At 34.7% G+C, this 13,630-nt stretch overlaps 2 protein-coding genes across 4 annotated transcripts; both read right to left on the bottom strand.

Annotated features, from left to right (window-relative positions):
- Nucleotides 1-844: 844 nt before the first annotated feature.
- LOC106105121 (beta-1,4-N-acetylgalactosaminyltransferase bre-4-like) lies at nt 845-6,884 on the bottom strand. Its single transcript, XM_013285353.1, has 9 exons — nt 6,801-6,884; nt 6,330-6,473; nt 5,130-5,383; nt 4,561-4,696; nt 3,785-3,882; nt 3,229-3,418; nt 2,325-2,441; nt 1,908-2,006; nt 845-1,334 (listed from the first exon to the last, which is right to left on the bottom strand). Exons 2-9 carry the CDS (start codon nt 6,449-6,451, stop codon nt 1,202-1,204), a joined length of 1,149 nt encoding a protein of 382 aa, XP_013140807.1. The 5' UTR covers nt 6,452-6,473; nt 6,801-6,884; the 3' UTR covers nt 845-1,201.
- A 790-nt stretch (nt 6,885-7,674) lies between these two features.
- Nucleotides 7,675-13,298, bottom strand: LOC106105215 (beta-1,4-N-acetylgalactosaminyltransferase bre-4-like). Of its 3 annotated transcripts, none has more exons than XM_013285489.1 (10): nt 13,027-13,298; nt 11,634-11,713; nt 10,880-11,078; nt 10,489-10,748; nt 10,148-10,283; nt 9,666-9,763; nt 9,186-9,375; nt 8,761-8,883; nt 8,273-8,371; nt 7,675-7,824 (listed from the first exon to the last, which is right to left on the bottom strand). In XM_013285489.1, exons 3-10 carry the CDS (start codon nt 11,056-11,058, stop codon nt 7,692-7,694), a joined length of 1,218 nt encoding a protein of 405 aa, XP_013140943.1. In that variant the 5' UTR covers nt 11,059-11,078; nt 11,634-11,713; nt 13,027-13,298; the 3' UTR covers nt 7,675-7,691. The 3 variants fall into 3 exon arrangements, with proteins under 3 accessions (XP_013140943.1, XP_013140945.1, XP_013140944.1); XM_013285491.1 differs by lacking the exon at nt 13,027-13,298 and adding an exon at nt 11,850-12,017; XM_013285490.1 differs by lacking the exon at nt 13,027-13,298 and adding an exon at nt 11,800-11,888.
- Between the last annotated feature and the right edge of the window lie 332 nt (nt 13,299-13,630).

Here is a 13,630-nt window from a genome sequence, read left to right as displayed (position 1 = left end):
TACATCAAACGGATATGGATGCGTTCCAATTTCAAATTTGAAATTCGTATCGTTCTAGAATGTATTACGAAAGAATAGATAAAACAATAGCTTTTATTTAAGGGTAAAATTAACTATATTTACAAACTCCAATTCTTTATTTTAGAGATGGTCAAATTTCCACACATTCAAGGACGGCTGTGGATTGACAATTTCGAACCATTAAAAATTAAAAAAAAAACATCAATTTATATAATGTATTTTATTACGTATAATTTGAATGAAATTTTTACAAATTATAACATCTTAAATTAATGATACTCTTAAAATAATTACTTTATGAAAAAATTAAAATTAAAACACAAAGGAAAATAATTAATAGAATCATTGAATGAAGCAATTTAATTAAATTTAGTTGTCAATAAATTATTTCTACTAAGTACCATTAATCTATTTAGTTTAACGTGTAAAGAGAAACTTCACTTTATTTTCAGTTGCTTTTTTACTTTCCAAATTTAATAAATTAAATGTTAAATATTACTATTTATTTAGGCTTATCTAATACATTAAAATTGTGGCAATAAAAAAAGGAGCGTGGTGGCTCAGTGGTTTAAGCACTTGACTTGTAATCAGGTCTTGAGTTCGAATCCCGCCATGTACCAATGTGATTTTCTAATTTTCATATGTACATAATTTACCCGACATTCTTACGGTGAAGGAAAACATCGTGATGCAACCTACACATATCGGCGAAGAAATTCAAAGATATGTGTGAAGTCAACCAACCCGCAGTGGGCCAGTGTGGTTGACTATGGCCTAGTCACCCCATACTTAGGGTAGGCCACGAGCCGGGGGGGACATATAGTGAGCTGGTAATGATGAATAAAAAAATATTATTACGGTGAGAAATATTTTAAAGTTTAAAATTGCCTTATTTTTACTTGAACTCCTACACTAAAGCAGAGAAAACGCATATGGTAGACTACAATACACTGCAGTAAAATTAAGGTCATCGCTCATTACACCTACTCAATGTTAACGCGTAGACAAAAGTTGAACGCCGCGACGATTGAATAATCGACACGCGCAGCTTCCATGAGCGGCGAGTATACGTCACACGAACACCGAAACACCTCCGTGTGATAGAATGAGTGATGACCTTTGCACGTTTAGTTACAAGCCTCGCAGATAAGCGAAGCGTTGGTTCTGCTTTGTGTTTCCATCAGTTGCGTTTATCGATATCGGCAATAATTTGCGTGTATAAGTGGTGCTTGACAACTTTCACGATTTTATAATTCAACGTCGACAGTCCATCTTCCTCCATTGAATCTTTAGTTTGGGCTAATATTTCAAATCTGTAAATGACAATCGACTAAGATTAACGAAGTTAACATAAGAATAACAAAAAGTACAGTCAGCTGCATAAATGCGAATATATCTTTAGACACTTGTGTATTCTTTCGAATTTAAAAATAAGTGCAAACATGTTTTTGAAATATTTGTTATGCAGATGATTGTACATAAATGACACTTCACGATGAAATTTGAGTAGAATGATTTCACGCGTCAAAATCCATTCAATGCCACAATGAAATCGACATACAGACGCGCATAAGCACTTATATTTTTGAAATAAACAATTTCAGTCTACCAAAATCTGAAAATATCACCAAGAAAACAAAAGTGAGTAGGCTACTGGAAGAACTTCCAGACTATCCTCTACATATATACCAAATTTCATCGAAATCTGTTCAGCTGTTTAAGCTACAAACTCTAACAAACATCCATCCATCCATCCATCCATCCATCTAATCCATTAGTATGAACTATGATATTTATAAGATAATATAAATTATATCAATGGAAAATACATTGCTTGTGTCCAAATGTTACAAAAATAAAGATTATACATACAAAGCAAAACTCACCTGAACGGGTTTTTGAAAGCTTCCTCGTGGTCAAGCATAATGTATTTTGTAATTGGCAAGTTGACATATCTTGCAAAGCCGTAGTACATCTTTTGCACTCTGTGTAAATAGAACGATTATTAATCTAATGAAACATATATGTACTATCGGGTAATCTAGCAGTGTTCCATTTTATAGGTACAGTCATTTGAACGTTCTGTACGCATTGAGACGACTTTGAATAACCAATTAGACATATCATTATCTCGTTGTTTTTTTTTATAGAGGTGGGGTTTATCTATTTGCAAACACGGCAATTCTGAAGTCAAACACCGCGACAAGTCCTGACTGTATTTAACTATAGTAACTCTTAAGATGGACAGTTGCCAGTTCGATCATTTAGTTAATATTAAATTAAGGTAAATGTATTTTATTTACCTTCTATGCATATCATCATCTTCTCCGCCCCATCCCCAAAATTTGTTGGAGAAGCCGTTCACAATTGAAAATTGCTCAAGTGTCATCACCATTACTCCGCCAAACATATCACTTACCCTTAAACATTGACAAAGGTCAGTTTATAATCTCTGTGCTCTTTTTACGATAACTGTTTTTGGTTAACAGTGTTATGTGAGTGTAATTCGCGGCCATTGCCATACAGTGCACTACACGACGATATCGTTTATGAGTTTGGATTATTGTAAGTAAAGAATATTTAACAGTGGTAGAGCCCGCTTTAACATCTTCGCACGAATAGGTCGGCTCGCCCGGTGCAATACCACAACCACACAGAACACAGGCGTGAAGTGGAAGCAATTCTTTTCGTCTGATGAGTGTGGTGCTGGAGGCCTAATTTTAGTCCCTTTTCCTTTCAACCCTTTTCTTAAGAGGAAGGAATGCGAAGGAAAAGTGGATTTGACGGTGGAGGAGACGCATAGGAAGGGAAAATTTTCTTGTTATATGCGTCTCCTCCTCCGTCAAGCAAGGTTAGGCAGCGGTAGCTTTCCATTTCGGTGGATTCAGGTGGCCGCTTGCTCGTTTGCCACCTTATATTATAAAAAAAAGCTAAAAACATATCTTTTTACTACGCTGATATTGCATTGTGAGAGTAAGTCTAGATTATACTTATGTAAAGAAAATGTTGCCATACAGAGACGTACATCATATTGAATAGTGATTCATAGACTCTTAGCAAGTCATTAGATTTTACTAAGCCTGAAGGATTCCTGTTATATTTTTTTCTTTATAGCCAAAACCTTGACAAGACTCTCATATATTTTGTTATTGTAGTGAAGACCAATAATAGTGAAACGGATATATATAGAAATGTTAATGAACTCACTTAAAATCATGTTTATCTATCAGTACGGACATATGCAGAGGATATTCTGGACAGTAGTACAAATTCCTCTCATCTAACGGCAGCAAGTCTATATCGTGGAATACAAAGCATTGCCACCCGCCTGGCTTTCGATTCTGACTCTCCACGAAACCCACGTTCATCAACTTCCCTCGATTGAATGATCTGTATCCTATTGAACAATAAACAATATCTTTCTTCCTTATCACACTCGTTGGTTTTCATCCAGGTTATTTCGGACGTCTCTTTCTGACGTTGCCATGTCACACTAAATTATGAATGCGAAAATTTGGAGGCGTTTATATAATCAGATAACTTCTGAACGGACTAAAGGATTTAAATGAAATTTGAAACGTAAATAGATTTGATTGAGGTATATTAAATATGCTACAGAAATGGCATATTTTAAGGAAGACTGTGCCATTTCAGTAGAATTTCAATATTGCGAAAAAAATGATAATTCCTTAAGTGGAGCTTGTTGTCCTGTAATCAACCTGTAAGTGCAATACATTTTTAGATGTGCAAAAGAACATCTTACGATATTGCTCGATAACGAAAATCCCATATTCCAACTGTTGCTTCATCAGAAAAGGGTGCATGTGATTCAAGAAGATGGGCAAATGCTGATCACGATCTCTGTAGAAGAAAATAACTAGTTATAAGTATGATTAAACAAAATCACAAGTATTGACCGACAATGAAAACTTTTTTCTTCTACACTATACGTCAACTTCAATATTTTTGCTGTTAAATAGGAATTAGTCGCAGAAGTTTGAACTCATGACGTCACGGGTTAACCAACGTTTCTAAGTAGACGAGTGCGTGACGTGGTTGGTGTTTGTGATGTTTATCGGAAAACCTTTTGTTAATGGTTACAAAACTTTTTGTTAACTAGTATTGGTAGTTCGTAAGTTATTGCTTACTAGCCGTGCGACTTCATCCGCATAACATTATAAAAATTTCATTTTATTGTTCACATTCGTCAAATTTTCAATTGCAAATGTCAAAATGACATGACATGATGACAAACCATGGCAACCTTACTTCCTTGATGTTGGCAACAACTTATGGTCTCTTTCCCACATTGGGGTTTTAATCTAAAATATTTATCCCTAAGTTTAACTTGAAAATAATACCGTGAAAATATATAGCGTAAAGCGTGACGTAAATGTAGGGCTTTTTATTAAAAAAAGAGTTATTCGAAAATATGCTATGATTGCTGACATCTTAGGCAACAAAGAAGTGTGTGTTTACTCTTTATTATAATAGTATAGATAGATAAACAAGAAATTAATATATCTGTTGTTACCTTACCGAAAAGGGACTATAATTGCAATTTTATGCCTTGCGGTGCAATTCGGAGGCGCATACTGTCCACCAGATTTTACTTCAGGGAATTTCTTCTCTATATAATCTAGATATAGTTCATTTTTACTCGCTGTAATTGGCCCTAAAAAATATATTTTTTATTTAAATTGTCATTCTTTTATCTAACTTGACTAATACGACATTTCCAAACGTAAGGTATATTACTTTTCATAAAACCAAAGTACTAAAAAAAATCTAAAATATAAAAAACCAAAATATTGTCACTATATGAAAATTGTCATTTGTCTGTTGGATTTAATTTCCGTTTTAGATTAAAAAAAAATGTTTTTTATTATTTAACTAGCTTTCGCTCGCACTTCCGTTCGCTTGGAATTAAAAAAACAAAAGTGAGTAGCCTATGTGATCTTCCAGGGTATCCTCTACATCTATACCAACTGTCATCGAAATCCGTTCAGCAGTTTAGGCTACAAAGTCTAACAAACATCCAACAATCCATCTATCCATCTAAACTTTCACATTTATAATATTAGTATAAAACTATGAATAATGATTACCTAGACCCGGAGGCACCTCGGGACAGAGAGGTTTAATAGTTCTAAAGTCGCGTTTTTTTACTGTCCTACCAGTAACTGTGCTAGAAGTAACATTTTCCATATTTTTACTTGCATTTACCAATATACGGTCATTATTAACTATTTCATTAGAAATTGTTTTAAATGTATTTATGGAATGCGTTGCTTTTACAGTCATAGTGTTAGCTTTAGTTGTCGTTGATGACCATTTTTGAGACCACACAGATGTCTTGGTACTGGAAAATTAAAAATTGATAGAAACAATTTTTTTTTTATAACATAAGGTGGCAAACGAGCAAGCGGCCACCTGAATTCACCGAAATGGAAAGCGACCGCTGCCCATAGACATCCGCAATTGCAGATGCGTTGCCTACCCTTAATTGACGGAGGAGGAGACGCACATAAAGAGGACATTGCCCCTTCCTATGCGTCTCCTCCACCGTCAAATCCCCTTTTCCTTCCCATCCTTTCCTCTTAAGAAAAAGGGGGAAAGGGAAAGGGACTAAAATTAGGTCTCCGGCACCACACTCATCAGACGAAACGCGGAATTGCTTCCACTTCACGCCTGTTTTCTGTGTGGTCGTGGTATTACACCGGGCGAACCGACCCATTCGTGCAAAGATGTTAAAGCGGGCTCTACCACTGTAGAAGTTTTAAAAATCTTATACAACGCTCATGGACATCCTCAATACAAGAGGAACTATAGATACATTGCTGGCTTTAGGGGAAATATTTGCATAACATATTATGTATACACGTCAATGTATACAGAACGTATACTAGCGCCCTGGGCGAGATATCTACGATGCCCTTTTAGGGGTGCCCTTTGTGCTTTAGGGGTTTAGGCTCATGTAAGACTTTGTAATGCAACTTTGACGCTATTAGCAAGACAATGGGCGCCCTGGGCGGCTTCTAATCTCGCCCTTCTATCCCTGTCACTGTTTAAAATAGTACTTACTAGATGAATTTTTAGGTATGTTAGGATATATGTAATATAGCTTTGCCCGCGACTCCATCCGCGTGGAAAAAACAAAAGTATGCCTATGTGTTCTTCCAGACTACGTTTTACGTCTAAGCCAAATTTTCAGGGAGATCCGTTCAGCCGTTTAGGATACAAAATCTAACAAGCATCCATCCATCTAAACTTTCGCATTTATAATATTAGTACGATATGTAATGTACCTCAATGAAGATGCGTCAAGTATACTACTTATGTAGTACACAACGGTCGACAGAAGCAGCACCAGTAGTAAAAGAAAGCGGACGGTGTGCGACAACCACCAGAAGCTGATAGGTCCATGCATGTTGTACTCTTAAATAACGCTACTGAAATGCAATAACAACTTATGCTTGGTTGACACTTGGCCAATAGGACAGTGATGGACTCAATAGCAACAATGAGAATTTACACTGTGGCACAGTTATCAATAATTGAATTCAAGTGCTTATGAGCAATTGGCCAAATGTAATCCGATCATTATGATCACATTATAATATGCATGTAAGCAAGTATAACAATATTCAAACTTAACGAAGCTCACTGTTAGCTCCCAGCGATAAAGTGTGAGTACGTGTTTCTCGTCCCTACATGTTTTATGTCCGGTGTTGAATTTTTCCCAAATTGTATTTATTACCTGATTCAACATAACATACCTTTCAATCCGCTTAGAAAACTTCATGGAATAAAATATAACCTAATCTATTATAGTGTTTCCGACATTTTGTTATGTCATGTCATTCTATTACTATAGCAACCACAAGTCACGTGTGAGTGGCGATCACTGATCTATAATAAATGGATAGGATGCTTGTAAATCATAATTGTAGTGGAATTTTGCTTTATTTTCAATTAAATATGCCTTATGAAGATAGTAACAGTTTTATTATATCTCTATTATTAGTTCGAAATCTTACCATTGTTATTCCTCGTCCCCCTTAGCTACAAAATGGCGAAAATCAAATAAACACACGGCTTGTACCCAGTCTATTTATAGTCAATTTGTTTAACAGAGTTTTTGGTGACTCAAAAATCTTTCATTTTTCAAAGAAAAACAGCATTCAATATTAAAACAAAAATGGCAATGTAAAACAATGAATAGCAGATGAATTGTTTTAATAGTATTTTTATCATATTTTACGTTAACAAGTTTCCAGTAGAGATTGGATAAGGGCCTATTTTTAACATCATATGTTTTCATACAAGATTAATTTTATTTATTGAATCTTAATTATTTGTCACAAACTTTATTTTTATTTTATAATATACAAGCTTAACTATTCTATAACACTCTTACACTCTCTGTCTTTGAATTAATTGTATCACAAAACAGAATTATGTATGGATTACCACTATGTTACTTTTAAGGTAAGCACTCATTACACTCAAGGCGCCCTTAAATCCTTACACCTCTATATGACGTCCTTGTATTCAGGTTACAGTGTCACCGTTAAGCGACAATGAGTTGATGTAATGTGCGATAACCTTTAACCCATCAGTAAGGTGCGTTAACGTTCGCCAAACAAGAGCTTGGCGAAATACTGCCATCAGCTGGGCTCGTCTATATTGGCGACGACGAGCGTGTACAGATGGTGCTGGGTAACCTCCACCAGCTTATATTCGAGGGTCGAGAGCCCATCGCTCTCTAATGTTTTACTAGTCTGTGTTAACAATTGATACCTGGAAAGTAAATTTAATTAGAAACATTCATCTTGACGATGAGATTCAAAATTTTAGATCTACGTACAGTCGGGAAAAACCGCGGTGGAGCCACTTAAGGAAATCCGCCTCTTCCTACAAATAACTAATTTGATAGCAGTGAGTGTTGCAAACGAAGCGATAATAAAAAGAAATTAGCCATGTGCCACTGACCGACTTTATATCGTGCAGGTATTTACGTTTTCTCATAAGCTGTATTGGTTTTTTTTTCGCGTCTCAATATTGTTTCAAAATTTTCAACCGATTGTAGTTTTTGATGTGGAACACCGCGCGTTTCCTCAATTGTACTATTAACTTTCCTTTTAAAATAGTAAAAGTTATAAATATATTTAACTGTATCTAATCTAGTTGTTAGAGATCTATTTTATAGAAATATTATCTTGAAAGAAAATGTTATTTAAAAACTAACCTCTTAGGATTTGCTACTGAAGGCTTGTGATCCAACATTGCGTATTTAGCGATTGACAAGTCTTCGTATCTCGTTAAATGATAATTCATCTTATTTAATCTGGAAAAAAGTAATAAGTGTTTTAAATGATACCTGCTTTTTGTAACACAGGTTGCATTGTAAGACTGGCTGTTTAGAATAATTTAAACATGACATATATTTTCTATTGAATTCAGTTGTTCAAAATAGAGAGAAGAAATTGTTCTTGTGTTCTTGTGTTATGTTGAGTTAAAAATAATATCTTGTTTTTTATATACACATGTAATATTAATTTAAATGTAAATAAATAATAAACATTATTCATTCTATCATTTGTGTTCTGGCTGAAGAAAATTCCTATCAAAAAGACACAATTATTTTTTTTATTTTTTTATTTTACTTTTGAATGCCCTCAAAGATTAATTCAAAATGATTAAGATATCAAAAACAGAATTTTTAAATTTATTTACCTTCGGAACATGTCATCGTCTTCTCCACCCCAGCCCCAATATTTATTAGAGAATCCATTTACTTTGGTGAATTGTTCAACTGTCATGGCCGATACTCCGCCAAAGATATCTTTATAAGGTAACCTGAAATGTAAACTTACTATTAAAGCCTGCATACGTTCAACTGACAGTTTTAACTGCAAAGTGCGTGTGCAACTAGTGAAGGTAACCTTCAACAGCTTTACAGATAAACGTAGTATCAAGTTGAACTTAGGAATAAACTAAATGTAAGTAAAATTTGTACTAATATTTGCTTATAGTTTATTCCTAAGTTTATCTTTACACCGCGTGTATTTGTAAGTCTGTAACTATACATGACAGTTAAAACTATACCTACCCACTTACAGTTTTAACTGATTTACATTTTTGATTAATCGAAAACTTACTTGAAGGAAAATTTATCTATCAATGCAGACATATGTCGTGGTTGTTCTGGACATGAGTACAAGTTCCTCTGATCCAGCGGCAGGAGGTCTATGTCATGGAATATGAAGCATTGCCACCCGCCCGCCTTTTGTTTCTGACTCTCCGCGAAACCTACGTTCATCAACTTTGCTCGATTGAATGCTTTATCACCTATAAAATTATGAAACTTTCAGTATTTTAAAAATTACTCTGAATCTAACGGAAAAAAATTGTAGGAGACAATAGGATTAGAGCGTTCGCACATGCGAAACTAAACTATCGCACAACTATTTAGTCGCGCTTTGATTCGTATGAGCTTATATGAAGGTGCGCACTACGAGATTTTTAGTTTTGCAACTAAACAGTTGTATTGGCTGCGAAATCGAGAATCACACAACAGTTTGCGTTTGTTTAGTTAGTGCATTATGATTGTCATTTTAAATATTAATTGAATAACTTACCATATTGTTCTACGATAAATATTCCATACTCCATTTGTTGTTTCATTAGGAACGGATGCATATGATTCAAAAATACTGCTAAATGTTGTTCCCGATCTCTGTAAAAGACTGATTTTATTAGCTACAAGTTGCTGTACCTCTTTGATAAGAATGATTTCTTTTAACTAATTTACGCCCATTTCAACTAATTTACGCTATAATGAAATCAAATCATGCTGGTAAATATTTTTACAAAGCCGTATATTTTAATATTTTATTACTCTGCTTTCGCTCGCTACACCGTTCGCGTGGAATTGAAAAACAAAAGCAAGTAGCCTATAAGTTCTGCCAGACTATCCTCTATGCCAAATTTCATCGAGATCCGTTCAGCAGTTTAGGTTACAAACTAACAAACATCCATCTATCTAACGCATTTATAATATTAGATTACTTCAGTAGAACTTTTGTTTTCCCCAATATTGTAGAATTGGCAAATACTTCACCTATACGGTACAATAATAGCGACTCTATGCCTTGCAGTGCAGTTCGGTGGTGCATACTGTCCACCAGGATCTACCTCCGGGTACTTAGTTTCAACGTAGTCTAATTCTATTTCAGTTTTATTTGCCGGTATTGGACCTGAAACCATCAAGGTATTAGCTTTTCAGATAGCAGCAGTCATTTAGGATGAAATATTTTAAATTGTTACAGTAAAATTGCGATTTAAATCGACCTAAAATAATTGACAATCAAACTTAACGATCTCGTTTTGTTTGATCAAAGAATGGGAATTGAGTACATTAAATTATAGCTCCTTTGTTTTTAATATTGAAATAAAAATTACCAAGATCAGGAGGAATCTCTTCACAAAGTGGTAGTGGTGGTTCTGTAGTATTCAAATTAAGTTTCTCTGTCGTTTTATTTATTATTACTTCTTCAGTCTTTGTTGCCATATACAAAGTGGTCTCTTTTTGATCGTTTTCAATCGTCTCAAGGTCTTTTGAATCTGTGGTTTGTTTAGATGTGGTGTGTTCAACTTCTTTATTCGGTTGTCTATCTTCAGTTGTCTTTGTCATTTGTTTTGTCCAATCAAATTTCATGGGACTGTTTAAAAAAAACTTGAGATAATAAAAAAATCGACTACTTTTATTGATGCAATCATTTTATATATTATAGAGTGCGTAGTGATATTAAAAAGTAGATGGAATTCTAGAAGCTTCTAAAGAAGTACTTACTAGAACGAGGTTTGCGAGTCGTTATGCGGGTGGAGGATGGATCTCAACACAGAGACGTCCAGTATTGATCCGAAGAGGTACTCAACTGCAACCAGAGCTAACACCAGTAGCAAGAGGAACCGGATCACCCTCGACCACCGCCAGCTGCCGCTCACAGTGCCCATTGACGCATTTGGCATGCACTTGAAGATTCCTATCCCTAGAAGCAATAGCTAAATTGTAACTATAATATTTTTTTTTATACCATAAGGTGGCAAACGAGCAAGCGGTAACCTGAATCCGCCAAAATGACAAAGCGACCGCTGCCCATAGACATTCGCAATAGCGGATGCGTTGCCTACCTTTAATCGACGAAGGAGGAGACGAACATAAACAGCATATTTCCCCTTCCTGTGCGTCTCCTCCACCATCAAATCCATATTCTCTTCATATCCTTTTTTTATAAGAAAAAGGGTGAGAAGAAAAAGGGATTAAAGATGGGTTTCCGCTACCACAGTCATTAGACGAAACGCGGAATTGCCCCCACATCACTCCTGTCTTCTGCGTGGTCGTGGTATCACAACTGGCGAGCCGACCAATTCGTGCGAAGATGTTAAAGTGGGCTCTACCACTTTTAATTACTTTAAAACTATGTTCATTACTTTAATACTTCCTTGTTTGTTGATAAAATATTGTAGAGTAAGAACTCAATAATACTTATAGTTATCATTTGTGTATAATATTTAAATTAATATGCAAATAAAATTACGCTTACCTGTAATATTAAATTGTGTAAACCTTCTCTTCGATGTCCAATCATCCTTAGTCTCCACTAACGTCCACTACTTTTTACATCTGGAAAATAAAGAAAAAAATAATTACTTAGTGCTAATACTAATAGTAGTGTAGTAATTATACAGTATTTGTGAAAGTTTTTTTACTATTCCTGCTTTTTATAACAACGCTTACAAAAGGTTTGAACGATTTTTACTTTGAAAACAGAATACCGTCGGTAAAGACAACTGGAAGTATAGATTTTATTTAGACTCCCCCTCTACGCCCTTCGATAGTGTATCTAGATTGGTTTTGTTATCAGGAAAATGACGTCACATTACTAATCATAACACAGATAATATAAATAGATCCTGCCTTAGATAAAGGCTTTATAAATCGTGTTATAAAGTCGCCAAATATTTTCAATATGAAACCAAAAGTCAAAATCCAAAGTCGTGAGAATCTAGCTATATGAAAGTTTCGTAATTACTTAGAGTGTTGAGGAAAAAATATTATTAGACGTATACGTCTAGTCAGAATTATAAATGTAATCGAAGTTGATAATAACTAATATCGTAAATTAATATCAGATAAGATACATCATAATCAATCATACGAACTTAGTAACTTGTATAACCGTGTATACTGACGAAACATTTATTTCAAAACATATTCTTGTCTAATTTTTTTTATAGTATAAGGTGGCAAACGAGCAAGTGGCCACTTGAATCCACCGAAATGGAAAGCGACCGCTGCCCATAAACATCCGCAATTGCAGATGCGTTGCCTACCCTAAATTGACGGAGGACGAGACGCACATAAAGAGGGTATTTCCCCTTCCTATGCGTCTCCTCCACCGTCAAATCCACTTTTCCTACCCATTCCTTCCTCTTAAGAAAAGGGTGGAAAGGAAAAGAGACTAAAATTGGGCCTCCGGCACTACACTCATCAGACGAAACGCGGAATTGCTTCCACTTCACGCCTGTTTTCTGTGTGGTCGTGGTATTACACCGGGCGAGCCGGCCCATTCATTTTCATTTTTATGAAAGAGAATGACAGAGATCAGAATATTATTATTTGAATGTTTCTGTTTAAATACTTGTTAATTTTTTAATTTACAATATGACTGACTTTAACTTAAACTTAATACTTAATGTACAACACATTAAGTAGAATAAAAAATCGTATGTAAACTGTAAAAGAGTTTATAATACTGCAATAAAATAGTAAATTCTAAATTCTGTATTAACAATAATAAATTATGAAAAACAGTTTTTTAAAAGAGGATTAACATAACGTACTTGAATAATATGTAAATATGATTAGGGGTTTCCAAAGACTTTTCAATCGAAAAAACAGTTACGCTCGGTTAAATAAAACTAGATATCACTTACATTAAGTCCATGTTTTTGTATTTTACTACCCAAAAGAATGACACTAGAATCACTGCAGAAACTTCCACATGAATCCTAAATACAGTTTTGTCATCAAATCGTATGTAATGTCTCTTACAGAGCGAACAAAACATGTATACCTGACAGACACCTCGCCCAGTTACGCACACACTAGTGTAGTTTCATAAAAAGCATTGAAACACATGGCTTATCAGAAAGGATTTTACCAATATCTAACTAACACACTTTCATAGATAATTCTGTGCGTTTATTAGCGTTTGCAATTGAATCACATTCTGATTTTGTAATATACTAGCAGTTGCTCGCGACTTCGTCAGCGTGTAATTAAAAAATGATTAAAGCGTAGCTTATGTTACTCACAGATAAATTACCTTTCTAATGGTGAAAGAATTATTAAAATCGGCCCAGTTTTGAGTTTTCAATATATACAAAAATACAAATCTCTCCTCTTTATATTAGTATAGATAGATAATTTCTGCCCGCAATTAAATAAGGAATTACAAGTAGCTTATATGTTCTAGACAATGTTCTTCATCTGTGCATTTCAGCGAGATTCAATAAATCGTTTTAAAAAATGTAACAA

Source organism: Papilio polytes, unplaced genomic scaffold (genome assembly GCF_000836215.1).
Source record: "Papilio polytes unplaced genomic scaffold, Ppol_1.0 DF823177.1, whole genome shotgun sequence".
Taxonomy (NCBI): domain Eukaryota; kingdom Metazoa; phylum Arthropoda; class Insecta; order Lepidoptera; family Papilionidae; genus Papilio; species Papilio polytes.
This window is presented reverse-complemented; position numbering and strand designations above follow the sequence as displayed.